Here is an 18,784-nt window from a genome sequence, read left to right as displayed (position 1 = left end):
TCATCCTTTTTTTTCTGTTGTGAGGTTCATCATCCATTTTTTTAGTTTGATTGCGGGTCAGTATTCTCCTTCCCATGTTTACTTTGAACCTAACAATCCCAGAAAAGGTCACCTTTAGGCTTGGGATAGTTTGTGTTCATCGTCACCTTTTGAGAAGAGATTGGTGTTTCCTGCACATGTATGTGTTGTTAGAGTATTTGGGGTATATGCAGTCTGTAGTTGCAGAAATTCCCAACAGCTAAGAACTCCTTCTAAGATACTACCACAATAAAGGGAACAGTTCAACAGTAGTAACTTTAAAGGATTGGACAATCCTGATCCTGATTCTACAACTCAACTCGACTCAACAAAGCCTTATCCCAACTAGATGGGTTGGCTACAGATCCTGATCCTGGTTGACCTATCTCAATCAGGTGGATCAATAGGTTTGGTTGGCTGATCCAATCCTATCTGGATTGGTAAGGGGAATAATCTCGGGTTTGCCACTGATCTCTAAATCCTTAGCAGTGAACCTGTCCAGTGATTAATTTATGGCCTGCATTTATGATCTGATTAATTTGTGATGCCTAAGTCACAACCGTTTTGCTGATCTTTTAAGTCTTTTCTCATTAGAGTTGCATTTATTGCCCAAATCTGTTTTTATTATTCCTTCATTTACTTCGTTGGGAAACAGCCTCTCTGGGAAGCGGGGTAAGGCTGTGTACATTATTATCATTCCCAGATCCCGCAGTGGTGGGAGCCTTGTGCACTGGGTATGCCCTTTTTTTAACTTCTGTTTTGTTCATCCGAAAAAAGAGTTTTGACACAGCATATTATGCTGTTGTTTTTATTTTTGTGTAATATGAGAAGTTTCTTCTTAATTGTTGGGATTTTATGTGGAACATCGTTTTTAATAAATGTAGAACTTAATCTTACGGTTATATAATTCTTAAGTGGGTTTTTTTCTTTGGTGAACTGATTTAGACTTTTACTTCTATACAGCATGCTGTGTATCAAGGATAGTACTTTGTGTAAGCTTTGTCTCTACACTCATTTGGGCTTCATAGTTCATTCTTGTGCTGATTTTTCATTCTACTTGCAGAATAATGCGGTAGAACTATTGGAGTTGGCACTGGTTGATGGAATGAACAGGGAATTTGATACATCAGAGCCTTGTTCTGCAATGTCACTTGTAGAATCATTGCCTGTGGTTGTTAAATCTGGTGGTGTGGAGTTGGACTACCACACTAGATGTAGTCTGCAAGGTATCCTAAGCCTACATGTTGAGTTCTTCATTTCTCCTGTTCCAAAATAATAGTCCACTTTAAAAAACTCACATTTTATGGAATGGTAATCAATCTCTTAACTTCCCACTTTGTATGTTTTTTATTCCAAGTTTGACCTACAGCTACAACTTGGATTCCGAGTTTACCCTCATTGAAAGTGTGGGGAGTTAAATGCCCTAGCAATGAAACTTAATACATTAAATACTTGAAGCGAACAATTATTTTGGAACACTTAAAAAGCCCAAGTGGACTATTATTTTGGAACTGAGGGATTAATAAACTTAATTTTTTTTTGTTCCTCCTGTTCTTATTTTTAATTAGATGCTGACATGAGATTTTTGTGGCTTCTGCCATGAAGGGTTCAATTGCTCAAGCGAAGAGAAGCCAATGGATCGGGTTCTGATGACTTTAGCTTCCGAATTTCTGCAATCTGATGGTCAAGCACCACGATTTACTGAAATTGCTTTCCACCAGGATTTGAATAACATGATCTTCCTATCTCAGCATTGGGCAGTTGTTCATATGAGATGCATACCACGCCTCATTGTGCTTTCTAAAGACTTGCTTGAGCCACCAAACTCATATGATGAACAGACGGAGAGTGTAAGTTTTCGCCCAAAACTGTCCATCAGTTTAAGAATTTTGAAGTTGCTTGGGAATCTTACAAAGAATGTCCCATACATCGAGTATGATGCAGACATTTTGCAAGCAGTTGCTTCCTATGCTGATGCACTGCCTAGGCTTTTCAGGCCAAACATTGATTTTGTGAATTACCACTCTTCTTCTGAAAATACTTTTGAGAGCCTCATAATGTCACTTTTGGAAGAGTTTCTTCATTTTGCTCAAGTTACTTTTTATGATGGGATCATCTTTCAAAATATCCGGACATGCATTGTTGCTTCTATGTTGGCAATTTTGGATTCCAGTGTATGGAGGTACAACAAATCTGCTGCTACCCCAAAACCCCCATTGATTTATTCTCCTCGAAGTGTTGTCCAGTTTTTGAATCTCATTGGGGAGGTTAAAAAGTATGCATCGCTATCTTTTGACTTGAAGGAGAAGTTTGACACAGGACGGTTAGATTGGAGTACTGGCTCTGATGTAAATGTTCCGTCATGCTGTGTTTGTTCAGAGAAGGTCTCTTTGCTCAGAAAGTACAGATGTGAGGAACTATTGCAGATAATATTTTCTTCTTCGCGTCAGTGGTTAGATGATTTAATTCATCTTGCTTTTTTCCTCCATTCAGAAGGAGTAAAGCTAAGGGCAAAACTAGACAGATCATATTCCAGTTGTACAAAAACAGGTGGCAGCTCTGAACCCGATTGTGCAGTTTGCCATGAAGATGAAGCCCTTTTTGGGGACCTTTTCTCCGAAGCTGGGCGTACTGTTGGATCTACTGATGGACATGATCAACCTTCTGTGGCAATTAATTATTTCTCCAGCTATTCCTACTTGCCAATTCAAGCTGCAACAGAACTGTTAAACTTTATAAAAGCGTTCATATTTTTTCCTGAGTGGAGTAGTTCTGTTTATGAGGATGCCTGCAGAAAACTCAACAAGAGCCATATAGTTTCATTACTTTCCATACTCAACTGCCAAGCCTGTTTGGTGGAAGAAAAGGCTTCTGAGAGTGGTGCGGGATTTCCTTCACAAAGAAAGTTTGGGCATATTAATGAGATCTGCTTTGAGCTGCTGCACGGACTTCTCATTCGCCATGCTTTGTCTGGTTCTCTTGAAGAAGACCTTGTTGATCAAATCCTGACTGTGCAGAATGGTGTCTTTGTATACAATGATCATACTCTTACACTCTTAGCTCAGACTCTTATTTGTGGGGTTGGTAGTCAGTTGACAACCAAAATTTACAAGGGATATGTAGATTTCATTATTGCGAAGGCAAAGAATATTGAGTCAAAGTGTCCCAGCCTTAAGGAGCTTCTTGGAACTCTTCCTTGCATTTTTCACATTGAGGTTCTCTTTATGGCATTCTACTTGACCCCTGAAGCTGAAAAGGCACCTCTGGTGAATTTCGTATTTTCTTCACTACGAGCAATTGATGCTCCTAAGGCTGAATTTAACAGCATGCAATTATCATGTTGGGCCTTGCTAGTTTCAAGGCTGGTTTTGGTGCTGCGTTATATCCTATCTTACCCATCTACTTGCCCTTCATGGTTACTCCGGGACTTGAAGTCCAAGTTAAGAGTAGCCTCATATACTGGACCTGCTCTGTCTGCTCATGTAAATGATCATCTTTCGTCATGGGCATCCATCTTAGTAGAGAATATAATGGGTGAAGTTGTTAAAGAAGACCCTGCCATTAGCAGCTTGCTTGACCAGCTGATTGATGTTGCCACCTTTCCTACTGCAGTCTGCAGAGATAATCTGGCCTTAGAACGTTTATGCTTGAGTATTCATGATGTATATGACTCCTTTTCATGGATTATGGGGTTTTGGAGAGGTAAAAAAGCTGAAACAGTTGAAGACCTCATACTTGAAAGATACATATTCTTACTTTGTTGGGATACCTCTGCCATGGTCTCTGGCCATGTGCTTCCAGTCAGGGAGAAGTTGCAGATTGCTGATACTTCGAACACGGAATACTTCTTTCACCTTAGTCATTTACTTTTAAGTGACTCTGGTGCCCTTGGCAAGGATGAGAGCTTTGTAGGAGTCATAGTTAGTGTGCTTAAACAGGTTGATGCTGTGTCTACTACAGATGACATTGTTGAAGTTGGCTGGGATTTCCTGAGGGATGGAGCATTGTTGTCTCTTGTACTCCCCTTGCTTCAAGCTGGTATCTGGTGTTATTCTGTAAAGAATGCTATCCCTGGAGTAGAGTGTTTCGGGATGGAGCACACATCCAAGGATGCTGAATTTTTCACTCTTGCTGAAAGCCTGGTTGGTACTGTATTCCAGGATAATCAGATTTCATGGCTATTCAAGGTACTGTCATCTTTGTTAAAGAGATATTCAGCGGCTCTCCAAGAAGCTTTTCTTTCAACCTTTGACCGTAGCAGGTCCCAAGTCCATAGGTTTTCACCTCTGCTACTTCTTAAAAACACAGGATTTGACAAATGCTCACAGGATGAGCTTCTTGAGAAGGATGGGTTGAATCGTTGCCAGCTGGAGTCTGTTTACAATCTCTTGTCTAAGTTGGATGGGGTCATTACAAAAAGAGGACCAGGAAATATGTTGAAAATCTTTTTGGGATGTCTACTACATGGTTTTCCATCTAATCCTCAAGCTCCCAGTGGAATTCTTCTCTCGTGTATTCTAGTTATAAAGGAAATTGTATGCATTTTAGATGGTTTGGTCAGAATCAAAGATTCAGGTGTGAATATTTCTCTTGAGGCCGAGTTGGTTCAACAACTTCATGATTCTGTAATGACTGTCAAGTCTGACAAGATCTTTCACTGCCTTCATGGAAAATGTGAAGCTATTCTTCGTAGCTTGAGTGTGTGTCCGGAGTGGTTGGACTACAGTTATTTGTTTCTATTGAAGCATATGGAAGGGTTAGTAAGGGACATCAACTCCAGAGAAATTGATGGTGATACCCATGAATGGATAATTACTAAGACTGTTGATACCATGGAGGGTCTCAAGAAGGATCCTTCAAGAGCAGTTGTCTTCAAATTTTATCTGGGTGCAGATGGGGATGTGTCTGAGCAAGCCAAGGAGCTTTATGGTGGGCAACGTGGTAATCTATTGGTTCTCATCGATGCGTTGGATAATTACCACTCTGAAGCAGCCAATGTGAGGGTTCTTAACTTCTTTGTTGATCTCTTATCTGGAGACCTTTGTCCTGGTCTTAAACAGGAGGTGCAAAAGAAGTTCCTTAGAATGGATTTGCCAAGCTTATCCAATTGGTTGGAAAAGAGGCTCTTAGGATGCACCAGTGAACCTTCAGCTGGCATCACAACTTCACTCAAAGAATCAACCATGAGTTTTATTACATGTCTCATGTCTTGGTCTTTGGACATGCAATCAAGAGAAGAACTCCAAAATCATTTCATCGAAGCCATGCTGATGTCGCTTGATATTGCATTTATGTCTTATGATATTCACACTGCCAAATCCTACTTCTATTTTATTGTTCAACTTTCTAATGGGGAGTCTTCGATGAAGCAGCTTCTGAATAAGACAGTGATATTGATGGAGAAATTGGCTGCTGATGAAAGTCATGTTCAAGGGCTGAAGTTTCTCTTTGGCTTTCTTGGCTCTGTTTTGAGTGATTGTGGGGCTACAAAGAACATATTGGATAAGTTCTCTGGAAAGCATTCGTCTAGCAATAGTCTCGGGGTTGGATCTGTGGTTTCAAGACCAGTAGGTCCAAGAAAAAACTCAGAGACTTTAATTCTTTCTGCAAATCAGGAAAGGGGGTCTGCATCCCTTGATTGTGATGCAACTTCTGTAGATGAAGACGAGGATGATGGTACATCTGATGGGGATCTGGCTAGCATAGACAAAGACGATGAGGAGGATAGTAACAGTGAAAGGGCACTGGCCTCTAAAGTCTGCACGTTTACGTCTAGTGGTAGCAATTTCATGGAACAGCACTGGTATTTTTGTTATACTTGTGATCTAACTGTTTCAAAAGGCTGTTGCTCTGTCTGTGCCAAGGTTTGTCATCGTGGGCATCGTGTTGTCTATTCCCGTTCAAGTCGCTTTTTTTGTGATTGTGGGGCTGGGGGAGTCCGAGGAAGCAGTTGCCAATGCTTGAAGCCCCGCAAGTACAGTGGAAGCAATAGTGCACCACCTCGTGGGTCTGGTAATTTTCAGTCTTTCTTGCCCTTCTCAGATGATGGAGATCAACTTCCAGATAGTGATTCAGATTTGGACGACGATTTATATGTAGACATGGAGAACTCTTTCAAGTTATCTATTCCAGGAGAGGTTCAAGAAGGACTCCCAGCTTTACTTGAAGAGCTTAATGTGGAGGGTCGGGTGCTTGAACTTTGTAATGCACTGTTGCCCTCAATAATTAGTGGACGAGATTCGAACCTCTCGAAAGATAAGAAAGTACTTCTGGGTGATGATAAGATGCTTTCTTATAGTGTTAATCTTCTACTATTGAAAAAGGCATACAAAAGTGGGTCACTGGACATGAAGATAAAGGCAGATTATTCAAATGCAAGGGAACTCAAATCGCATCTAGCCAGTGGTTCTCTCATTAAGTCTTTGCTTAGTGTCAGTATTCGAGGCAGGCTTGCCACTGGAGAGGGTGATAAAGTTTCTATATTTGATGTTGATCAGCTAATAGGGCAGGCTTCTGCACCAGTGACTGCAGATAAGACCAACATTAAGCCTTTGTCTAAGAATGTTCTTCGCTTTGAAGTTGTGCATCTTATGTTTAACCCTGTTGTAGAGAATTATCTTGCCGTTGCAGGCTACGAGGAATGCCAGATTCTCACTGTGAATCATCGTGGTGAGGTGACTGACCGTCTACCCATTGAACTTGCATTGCAAGGTGCCTATATACGACGAATTGATTGGGTTCCAGGTTCTCAGGTCCAACTAATGGTAGTCACCAACATGTTTGTCAAGATATATGATCTATCCCAGGATAACATTAGCCCCTTGCACTACTTCATGTTGTCTGATGATTTGATTGTGGATGCAACACTGGTTGTTGCTCCTCAAAAAAGAGTATTTCTTCTTGTTCTGTCTGAACATGGATGCTTATTCAGGCTGGAGTTGCAGATTGAAGGTGATGTTGGGGCTAAACCATTGAAAGAAGTAATCCAGGTTGAGGACAAGTACATGCAGTCGAAGGGCCTCTCTTTGTATTTTTCTGCAACATATAGACTACTTTTTGTATCATATCAAGATGGAACAACCTTGATTGGCCGGTTGGATGCCAATGCAACATCTCTGACTGAGGTATCTGCTGTGTATGAGGGTGAACAAGATGGTAAGTTGAGACCAGCAGGACTACACCATTTGAAAGAGTTGCTGGCTGGTAGTGGGTTATTTGTGTGCTTCTCAAGTGTGAAATCTAATGCTGCACTCTGCATTTCAATGGGTTCTCAAGAGCTACTTGCACAGAACATGAGGCAGACAGTAGGTGCCACATTGCCTTTGGTTGGGATAACGGCTTACAAGCCTTTATCCAAAAATAAAACTCACTGCATTCTTCTGCATGATGATGGAAGCCTTCATATCTACTCACATGTTCCAGCAGGTGCAGATAGTGGAGCAACTGTGACTTCAGATCAAGCAAAAAAATTGGGATCTGGAATTCTTAGCAGTAAAGCTTGTGCTAGTGTAAATCCTGAGTTTCCTCTTGATTTTTTTGAGAAAACGGTTTGCATCACAGCAGATGTGAAACTCAGTGGTGATGCCATCAGAAACAGTGATTCTGAAGGAACTAAGCAAAGCTTGGCCTCAGACGATGGTTTTCTAGAGAGCCCCAGCCCTGCAGGCTTTAAGGTATCATTCTCTGTGAAACCATCTCCCCTGCCCTCCCCTCCCCACACACACAAAAAAACCACCAATTCTTACTGCCCTTTTTCATGAATCATGCATACAGACATACAGTACACAGTAGTTGGGTTTTCTATATCATACACGCCTTCCCCCTCCCCCTTAGAGAACGCTTTCGTTTCTCTTTATCTGATTATGTGATGTTTGTGGGCTCAATGTTAGATATTGATCCTTTTTGTAATTGTCAAAATGTTCTCTCTACTTTGGGCAGTTCCTTTCTTGTATCATTACCATATGGTTTATATGATATATTTCTTGTTTTACTTTATTCCTAACTGGTTATGCAGACAAATAAGAAACACTATGTTCACTTTCTAAAACTATTGTCTGCATTTGAATCTGCCTCATTCCTATGCGTAGTAGGGATAAGATGCCATTACTCTTCATTTTTATCTGGTAAAAGATGTCATTGCTGCTTTTCATTTGCAATGCATTCTTGATACCAATGTTACTAGTTCGTGCTTGCTTTGACACCCGTTAGTTATGCTCAATGCCTTTCATATTTTATACTCATGGGCTATCTCATTTTGCCTTACCTGTGTGGCTGCCAAAATTGGTGGTGGATATGCTTTGAATTTTTATGGTCTATAATATAGTTTTATTTATAGATTCTTCTTACACATCATAAGTTGTCGTTACCTTATCTGATCATATGGATATGAACATTATTTTTGTGTGACATTGCCATTTGGTCATTGAGTCCATGAAATTCTCATTGTTGTTTACCAGTTGCGCTACCTAAATATACTGAACTGGATTCTGTCTTATCTTATTGTATGGATACAAGCATTGTTTGAGTGTGACATTGGCATTTGCTCTCTGCCCATAAAAGATATTACCATGAATTTGTCATGATTGTATATCACCTTTGCAATCTAATTGTATTTAACTGGATTCCATAATTTGAACTTCTTGTGTCTATTTGTCTCAGATAACTGTGTCCAATCCAAATCCTGATATAGTCATGGTGGGTTTCCGCATTCATGTGGGCAATACGTCAGCAAATCATATTCCTTCTGATATTACCATTTTCCAAAGGGTCATCAAACTGGATGAAGGCATGCGTTCATGGTATGATATTCCATTTACTGTTGCTGAATCACTCCTCGCTGATGAAGAATTTACAATCTCTGTCGGCCCAACCTTCAATGGTTCTGCTCTACCCAGAATTGATTCCTTGGAAGTATATGGCCGATCTAAGGATGAATTTGGTTGGAAAGAGAAAATGGATGCTGTGTTGGATATGGAAGCACATGTGCTAGGTTCCGGTTCTGGTGTAGTAGAACTTGGGAAGAAGCGTCAGTCTTTGCATTCTGCTTCAATTCAGGAGCAGGTTGTTGCAGATGGACTGAAATTGTTATCTAGGTTTTATTCATTGTGCAGATCTAAGGGATGTTTGGGAATTGACGAAGTAAAACAGGAGATAAGCAAACTTAAATGCAACCAGTTACTGGAGACAATATTTGAAAGTGACAGGGAGCTGTTATTGCAGGCTGCTGCTTGCTGTGTTCTTCAGGCTGTGTTCCCAAAAAGAGACATGTACTATCATGTAATCATCTTATGACTTTTAATTGTTTGAATAGTTGGATATTTTTTAACTATTTTACACTTGAATCACTGGTTATCATTTTCTCGCTTAGGTTAAGGATACCTTGCGCCTTTCTGGTGTGTTTAAATCCTCCCTTGTCCTTGCTTCGAGGCTGGGAGTTGGTGGTGCCACGGCGGGTTGGGTAATTGAAGAGTATACTGCCCAGGTGCGTGCAGTCTCAAAGATTGCATTACACCGTCGCTCAAACTTGGCCACATTTCTGGAGACTAATGGTACTTTTCATATTCTATTCCATCTTGTTGACTGCCCCTTTGATATGTTTCTGAATTATTGTGGTTCCATGAGAATCATGTTTTCTAGCTACATTCTAATGAAATTTTCTTTGAACCTTAGTTCATATATTTCTTTAACACTTGCACCTTAGTTTGTCACTTGAACAGTGTTACTGTAAAAACTAATTGCCTTGCTCTCCTCATTCTTATATTTAAGTTGGCTGTTGCTGGATTTTCTAACTTCAAATGAAGCAAGTTTTCTTGTTATTTCTTTTGATTCTGCATAAAGCCTAATAATCTCAATTCACATAAGTAGGAAGATCGGGTGAAAATTGACTAAATTCCGTTTTGAAAGTTTTTTTTTTCTTCTTCCCCTTATCTTCCTAACACTATATGCATACAAGTCTGATGATTTGTGTTGGTGAACTGTCCATCTCCCCTCCCGTTATTATTTTCTTTTTCCGTTATATACATAACACATTTTTCTCCAATCTGATGTAGGTTCTGGAGTAGTGGATGGATTAATGCAGGTTCTTTGGGGAATTTTGGATATAGAGCAACCGGACACACAAACTATAAACAACATTGTTATTCCCACTGTGGAGCTCATTTATAATTATGCTGAATGCCTGGCTTTACATGGAAATGATGCAGCTGGACGCTCTGTTGCACCAGCTGTTGTGTTACTCAAGAAACTACTCTTTTCACCTTATGAGGCTGTTCAGACATCCAGCAGGTTGTCATGTTCTGCATGATATTCTTCAGTACATTTTTAGAGTTGAATTTTTATTCCGTAAGTAATGATTCATTCCTTTTGTGTTGCAGCTTGGCGATATCGTCAAGATTGTTGCAAGTTCCATTTCCGAAGCAGACTATGTTAGCATCAGATGATGTGGCAGAGAACTCTGTATCTGCTCCTGTGAATTCTGAGGTCAGCAATGCTACAGGTGGACATACCCAGGTCATGATTGAAGAAGATTCTACTACTTCGTCTGTTCAATACTGCTGTGATGGTTGCTCTACTGTTCCAATACTTCGACGCCGTTGGCATTGTACAGTGTGCCCAGATTTTGATCTGTGTGAGGCTTGTTATGAAGTACTGGATGCAGATAGGCTTCCTCCACCACATTCTAGGGATCACCCGATGTCTGCAATTCCCATTGAAGTGGATTCATTAGGTGGAGATGGAAATGAAATTCATTTCTCCATGGATGATCTAAGTGATACGAACTTGTTGCCAGTCACTGCTGACATTAATGTGCAGAATTCTCCATCAATCCATTTGTTGGAATCCAATGAAACTGGAGAGTTCCCTGGTTCTGCAATTGATCAAAGAATAGTTTCGATTTCTGCTTCGAAACGAGCTGTCAATTCTTTGCTTCTTCATGAGCTCATCAAACAGCTAAGAGGATGGATGGAGACGACCTCGGGAATTCGGTCCATTCCTATTATGCAGCTGTTCTACGGCCTATCTTCTGCAGTGGGTGGACCTTTCATGGATAGCTCAAACCCTGAAAACTTGGATTTGGAGAAGTTCATTAAATGGTTTTTGGATGAGATTAATCTGAACAAACCTCTTTTAACCAAAACCCGTTCTTCCTTTGGGGAAGTTGTAATCCTCGTTTTCATGTTCTTCACCCTGATGTTGCGGAACTGGAATCAGCCTGGCAGTGACAGTTCTCTACCAAAAGCAAGTGGCAATGCAGATACGCAAGATAAAAGCATGGTGCAGATTCCATCTTCCACTTCAGTTGGTGCTCCATCTTCCATAGACGATCAAGAGAAAAATGAGTTTGCTTCCCAGCTGCTTCGGGCCTGCAGCGCTCTTAGGCAGCAGGCTTTTGTTAATTACTTGATGGATGTTTTGCAGCAGCTGGTGCATGTATTCAAATCCCCAAATGTGAATTTGGAAACTGGCCAAGGCTTAAATCCTGGTTCAGGATGCGGAGCTCTATTAACAGTTCGGAGAGAGCTACCAGCTGGAAACTTTTCTCCATTTTTTTCTGATTCATATGCAAAAGCTCACCGTACAGATATTTTCATGGACTACCACAGGCTATTGCTGGAAAACACCTTCCGGCTACTGTACAGCCTAGTTCGGCCAGAAAAGCAAGACAAAGCTGGGGAAAAGGATAAAGCTTCCAAAGCATCTTCTGGCAAGGACTTGAAGCTCGATGGGTATCAGGATGTTCTCTGCAGTTACATCAACAACTCACACACAACATTTGTACGGAGGTATGCAAGAAGGCTTTTTCTACATCTTTGTGGGAGCAAGACTCATTATTACAATGTCCGAGACTCTTGGCAGTTCTCTAATGAAGTTAAGAAGCTCTACAAACTCATTAATAAATCTGGTGGATTTCAAAATCCTGTCCCATATGAGAGAAGTGTGAAGTTAGTGAAATGCCTGTCTTCTATTTCAGAAGTAGCTGCTGCTAGGCCTCGGAATTGGCAAAAGTACTGTTCAAGGCATGGGGATGTTCTGATCTTTCTCATGAATGGAATATTCTATTTTGGTGAAGAGTCTGTCATCCAGACTCTTAAGCTTTTCAATTTGGCCTTCTACACAGGGAAAGACATGGGCACCTTCATGCAAAAAACTGAAGGAGATGCAGGAACAAGTACTAATAAATTAGGTACACCACCAGTAGATTCAAAGAAGAAGAAGAAAAGTGATGATGGATCTGAGTCTGGTTTGGACAAGTCTTATCTGGATATGGAGCAGGCTGTGCAAATCTTCAATGACAAGGATGGCAGTGTCTTGAGGCAATTCATCGATTGCTTTTTACTGGAATGGAACTCAACCTCTGTCCGTGTTGAAGCCAAGTGTGTTCTTTATGGTATCTGGCATCATGGAAAACAGTCATTCAAGGAGATCATGTTAACTGCTCTTCTGCAAAAAATTAAATCCCTGCCCATGTATGGTCAGAATATTGTTGAGTACACTGAACTTGTCACCTGGCTGCTCGGGAAGGTACCTGATGGCACTTCAAAGCAACAGGATACAGAAATTTTCAACCGATGCCTGGCACCTGATATAGTAAGGTGCATCTTTGAAACACTTCATGCGCAGAATGAGCTTTTGGCTAATCATCCGAATTCGCGCATATATAACACCTTAAGTGGTCTTGTTGAATTTGATGGATACTATCTGGAAAGTGAGCCTTGTGTAGCTTGTAGCTGTCCTGAAGTGCCATACAGTAGGATGAAGCTAGAAAGTCTGAAATCTGAAACAAAGTTCACTGACAACCGTATAATTGTTAAGTGTACTGGGAGCTATACCATCCAGAGTGTGACTATGACTGTACATGATGCTCGAAAGTCAAAATCAGTGAAAGTATTGAACCTGTACTACAATAATAGGCCAGTGGCTGACTTATCAGAGTTGAAAAACAATTGGTCCTTGTGGAAGCGTGCAAAGAGTTGTCACCTTGCTTTCAATCAAACGGAGCTAAAAGTGGAGTTTCCTATTCCCATCACTGCTTGTAACTTCATGATTGAGCTTGACTCCTTCTATGAGAATCTTCAGGCTTCATCCCTCGAGTCCTTGCAGTGCCCCCGTTGCAGCCGCTCTGTCACTGATAAGCATGGAATTTGTGGCAATTGCCATGAGAATGCATATCAATGCAGACAATGCCGTAATATAAATTATGAGAATCTGGATTCTTTTCTCTGCAATGAATGTGGATATAGCAAATATGGTCGTTTTGAATTTAATTTCATGGCAAAGCCAAGTTTCTCATTTGATAACATGGAGAATGATGAAGATATGAAGAAAGGATTGGCTGCCATAGAATCTGAATCTGAAAATGCTCACAGGAGGTATCAGCAACTTTTGGGTTTCAAGAAACCCTTGCTTAAGCTTGTATCTAGCATTGGTGAAAATGAAATTGACTCGCAGCAAAAAGACTCTGTCCAGCAAATGATGGTCTCTTTGCCTGGACCTTCCTGTAAAATAAACCGTAAGATTGCTCTTCTTGGTGTACTATATGGTGAGAAGTGCAAGGCAGCCTTTGACTCTGTCAGCAAAAGTGTCCAGACACTTCAAGGGCTTCGTCGGGTCTTAATGAGTTATTTGCATCAGAAGCGTTCGGATGATTCAGTGGCTGCATCAAGATTTTCTGTTCCAAGGTCGCCAAATAATTGCTATGGCTGTGCCACTACTTTTGTCACGCAATGTCTGGAGCTCTTACAGGTCTTAGCAAAGTATCCAAATTGTAAGAAACAGCTTGTTGCAGCTGGAATCCTATCTGAATTGTTTGAAAATAATATTCATCAGGGCCCTAAAACAGCTCGTGTTCAGGCTAGGGCAGTACTTTGTGCTTTCTCTGAGGGTGACACGAATGCGGTGTCTGAGTTGAACGGCTTAATACAGAAGAAAGTCATGTACTGCCTTGAACATCATCGCTCCATGGACATTGCCCTGGCCACCCGTGAAGAATTATTATTGCTTGCAGAAACTTGTTCGGTGGCTGATGAATTCTGGGAATCGAGGTTACGTGTTGCTTTCCAATTATTATTTTCCTCCATTAAGATGGGTGCTAAACATCCTGCTATATCTGAGCATGTTATTCTCCCCTGTCTAAGGATAATATCTCAGTCATGTACTCCCCCAAAACCTGACACAGAAGACAAAGAGCAGGGAATGGGAAAGTCTGCGTCCATTCCTCAGGTGAAGGATGGTAATAATGTAAATCTGTCTCCATCTTTAACTGGCCTGGTCAGTGGGAGTAAGCCTGTGACAGATTCATCAGAGAAACTTTGGGATGGATCCCAGAAGTCTCAGGATATACAACTGTTGAGCTATTCTGAGTGGGAGAAGGGGGCTTCGTATCTTGACTTCGTAAGGAGGCAGTATAAAGTATCTCAGGCAGTCAAAGGAGCAGGCCAGAGGTCTCGACCCCAAAGGGCTGATTACCTAGCTCTCAAGTATGCACTTAGATGGAAACGCCATACTTGTAGGTGGACAGCTAAGAGTGACCTGTCTACATTTGAACTAGGTTCATGGGTCTCAGAGTTGGTACTGAGTGCGTGTTCACAATCCATAAGGTCAGAGATGTGCACCCTTATTAGTGTGCTTTGCGGACAGAGTTCATCAAGACGGTTTCGACTGTTAAATTTGCTCATGTCATTGCTACCAGCAACTCTTTCTGCTGGTGAAAGTGCAGCAGAGTATTTTGAATTACTCTTCAAGATGACAGAGTCTGAAGATGCGCGACTGTTCTTGACTGCTAGGGGATGTCTAACTTCCATATGTAAATTAATAACCCAAGAAGTGGGCAATGTTGAATCACAGGAGAGGAGCCTTCATATAGACATATCCCAAGGGTTTATCCTTCATAAGCTGATTGAACTCCTTGGCAAATTTCTGGAGGTTCCCAACATCCGATCACGGTATAACTGCTTCTTTACTATTTGAAAATGTTGTCTAATTCTTTTCTTCTCTCCTTTATCCACTATCTAATTTTGATGCTAGATTCATGCGAGATGAGTTGCTGTCTGAAGTTCTCGAGGCTCTACTGGTTATTAGGGGTCTGATAGTTCAGAAGACAAAGTTAATTAGTGATTGCAATCGACTTCTAAAAGATCTTCTGGACAGTCTTCTTCTTGAGAACAGTGAAAACAAACGGCAGTTCATCCGGGCCTGCATATCTCGTTTGCAAATCCATGGAGAGGAACGAAAAGGACGAACTCTGGTATGGACTGATTAATTAGATTTGCTGTTGGCGTTCTGAACTATTTTGGCTGCTGTCTGGAGTTTTTGATGCATATCGTCATATTTTGTCTACTTTGTTTTAAGGAGTTGTCTTCTGGCATATCTGATGCGTTATCCTTGTTTTTGAAGATTAGTTTCATCCATGAGCATTATTAGTTGGTAGTTGATACATTAGACCAAAGTGTTATACTCTCTCTCTTTCTGCCAATGATTCTTAATTGTTGTACTAACAGATGCATATTTAGAAACGTTAGACATGGTATGTTTCCCTTTCTAAGCATTTCGCAATCACTTGTGCAGTTTATTTTGGAGCAACTCTGCAATATGATCTGTCCTTCAAAGCCCGCACCTGTGTATCTCTTGGTTCTGAACAAGGCACATACACAAGAGGAGTTTATCAGGGGATCAATGACTAAGAATCCTTATTCCAGTGCTGAAATTGGTCCATTGATGCGTGACGTTAAAAACAAGATTTGCCATCAGCTGGATCTCTTAGGTCTTCTCGAGGATGACTATGGCATGGAGTTACTGGTAGCTGGCAATATAATCTCTCTTGACTTGAGCATTGGTCAAGTTTATGAGCAGGTCTGGAAGAAATCCCATAGCCAGTCATCAAGTACCATGTCTAATGCAGCTTTGCTATCATCCAGTGCATTTGCATCTGCGAGAGATTTTCCACCTATGGCTGTGACTTACCGACTTCAGGTACATTTGCTCTAGTTAGGGCTACATTTCATAGTGTGTTCTGAACATTACAGCTAGAGAACCCAAGGAATGAGATCCTATAATTTTTGTGAAGGGTGGTTCCTCACTCTCCCCACCCAGGAAGGATTCGATTGATTAGGAGGTTAAATAACTGATTGGGAATCTTTCAGATTGGCCTTACTTGGATTAGTATGGATATGCACACCTTATGAATCTATGTTAGGGCTTATGGTATGAAAAGATTTTCGGAATGGTTATTTGTGACTAGAATAATTGACATGGTCGGGATTCTTTTTTATTTGACTGTTTACTTGAAATTTTCAAATAAAAGCTTTCTTGTGTAATTCAATTTACACTAGAAACTAAAAGGGTAAAAAAAAGAGAGTCCAAGTACGTGTTTTAAGAAGCTGATATGCATGTTATGGTTGTTGGTACATCAGTTACATAGAGTAGTGATACATGTTAATTAAGTTTTGCGAAGATTAGAAGAAGCAAGTCTTATGGTGCCATATAAGTATATAACACACATGCGGGCAAAATTTTGTCCAACTCATTTTTTTGTGCATGGGGTGTCCTTGCTAAACCTCCCTAAAAGTCGACATCCATTAAACCTAGTTGAGAGGTTTGGTATTATGTAGGAGCCAACATGTGTCTCATAATATTTTGTAACGCCTAGCTGCCTTATTCTGGAGTACCACATTTTTATATAGACTTGTACGCTATTATTGACAGGGATTAGATGGTGAAGCTACCGAGCCCATGATTAAAGAATTGGAAGAGGATAGAGAAGAATCACAGGATCCTGAGGTTGAGTTTGCAATAGCAGGTGCTGTTCGGGAGTACGGGGGGCTGGAAATTATCTTGAGCATGATTGAGGTCTGTGGCTTATATAATAACATCGGATATTTGTCTTATTTATTTATTTGTATTAATGAACTCTCAGGTTTTCTTTTGGGTGCTCAATTGCTTTAAATTTAAGAACTTTCGTCTCCAAATTATTTTCCCTCTTCTCCCATTTTACATACATAGAGGATATGCATTGTGAATTTGAGTGTTTATCCTATTTTTGTAAGTAATAAATGATAAATGGAATTGTCGTCTTCTGTGTTGATTTTCCTTTCTTAGTAGGGCTTGATTATATATTGCTATTCTGTGTGTGTGTGTGTGTGTGTGTGTGTGTGTGTTTTGAAATTGCCATGCACCATCTTGACGGTGATGAGTAATGAAATTTGTGTGTATTTTGAAATTGCTAAACATTTTCTTGCACCATCTTGACGGTGACGAGTAATGAAATTTACCACTCTTATATTCTTGTGATTGCCTTCTTTTGTATCCAGCAATTGTTCCTTTCTCTTTTATGGAAGTCCATTTGGCTGGTCAAAGGAACTTAGTCCACTCACTACGCATATATAACTGATATTTATGTCTAATTTGACAGCGTTTGCGGGATGATGACCTAAAGTCCAACCAAGAGGAGCTGGTTTCAGTTCTCAATCTTCTTATGTACTGCTGCAAGATTAGAGAAAACCGACGGGCTTTGTTATGCCTAGGAGCTCTCGGTCTGCTTCTCGAAACAGCAAGGCGTGCCTTCTCAGTGGATGCCATGGAGCCAGCTGAGGGAATCCTTCTTATTGTGGAGAGTCTTACAATGGAAGCAAATGAGAGTGATATTAGCATAACTCAGAGTGTGCTCACAGTTACCAGTGATGAAAGTGGCACCGGGGAACAGGCCAAAAAGATAGTCCTCATGTTCTTGGAAAGGTTATGCCACCCTTCAGGTCTTAAAAAGTCCAATAAGCAGCAGAGGAACACTGAGATGGTTGCAAGGATCCTACCTTATCTGACTTATGGAGAACCAGCAGCAATGGAAGCACTCATCCAGCATTTCAATCCTTATCTACAAGATTGGAGTGAATTTGACCAGCTGCAAAAACAGCATCAGGACAACCCGAAGGATGAGGGTATAGCTCAGCAAGCGGCCAAACAGAGGTTTGCGTTGGAGAACTTTGTTAGAGTGTCCGAGTCACTAAAAACAAGTTCCTGTGGGGACAGACTTAAAGACATTATTTTGGAGAAGGGTATCACCGGTGTTGCTGTTAGACACTTGAAGGAGACATTTGCAGTTACTGGACAGGCTGGCTTTAAGTCCAGTGCAGAATGGGCTCTTGGTCTAAAACTGCCGTCAGTCCCACTTATATTGTCCATGCTGAGGGGACTTTCAAGGGGCCATTTGGCCACTCAAAGATGCATAGATGAGGGTGGGATCTTACCACTGCTTCATGCTTTGGAGGGTGTATCTGGAGAAAGTGAGATAGGTGCAAGAGCTGAGAATTTATTAGATACACTAGCCGATAAGGAAGATAAAGGGGATGGATTCCTAGGGGAGAAGGTGCGAAGTTTGCGACATGCTACCCGTGATGAGATGCGGCGTCGGGCTCTGAGGAAGAGAGAAGAGTTGTTGCAGGTAGTTCTAGTTTCAAGCTCATTTACATATATGGTTATTCCTTCAAAATTGATAAAATAATTAATTTCAATTTATCCCTCCTCGTAGATCTCTTTTACCAATCAAAGTATCCAAATATTAAACACAACCTGGATCTATGGCATTATTTTGGAGAGTGAAAAGTATGAACATTCCAGATATTTAAAAGGAGTTAAAAACAGTCATGGGTCTACTGCATTGTTTTGTTCATTCACTTGCATATTTCTTTATGTTCAACTCCCCGAACCCTACTTCTGGAGAACAAAAATGAAATAATTGGAATTTTCATCTGCCTTCTTGTTTTCACTTTCTTAC

The 18,784-nt window shown here is 40.8% G+C and overlaps 1 protein-coding gene across 3 annotated transcripts in view; it reads left to right on the top strand.

Annotated features, from left to right (window-relative positions):
• Positions 1 to 18,784, top strand: part of LOC122649817 (auxin transport protein BIG) — a 39,995-nt gene that overhangs the window by 3,245 nt on the left and 17,966 nt on the right. For 2 of the 3 annotated variants that reach the window (XM_043843059.1, XM_043843058.1), the window contains exons 3-12: positions 1,082 to 1,244; positions 1,624 to 7,691; positions 8,677 to 9,294; positions 9,386 to 9,566; positions 10,068 to 10,302; positions 10,392 to 14,960; positions 15,043 to 15,262; positions 15,571 to 15,987; positions 16,720 to 16,863; positions 17,426 to 18,451. In XM_043843059.1, coding sequence (XP_043698994.1) covers positions 1,082 to 1,244; positions 1,624 to 7,691; positions 8,677 to 9,294; positions 9,386 to 9,566; positions 10,068 to 10,302; positions 10,392 to 14,960; positions 15,043 to 15,262; positions 15,571 to 15,987; positions 16,720 to 16,863; positions 17,426 to 18,451 — 13,641 coding nt within the window. The remainder of the gene's footprint in view (positions 1 to 1,081; positions 1,245 to 1,623; positions 7,692 to 8,676; positions 9,295 to 9,385; positions 9,567 to 10,067; positions 10,303 to 10,391; positions 14,961 to 15,042; positions 15,263 to 15,570; positions 15,988 to 16,719; positions 16,864 to 17,425; positions 18,452 to 18,784) is intronic. The other variant, XM_043843061.1, reaches the window with a different exon arrangement.

The sequence above is a fragment of the Telopea speciosissima genome, chromosome 2 (genome assembly GCF_018873765.1).
Source record: "Telopea speciosissima isolate NSW1024214 ecotype Mountain lineage chromosome 2, Tspe_v1, whole genome shotgun sequence".
NCBI lineage: Eukaryota > Viridiplantae > Streptophyta > Magnoliopsida > Proteales > Proteaceae > Telopea > Telopea speciosissima.
The sequence above is the reverse complement of the archived record's forward strand: the minus strand, read 5'-3'. Positions and strand labels throughout refer to the sequence as shown.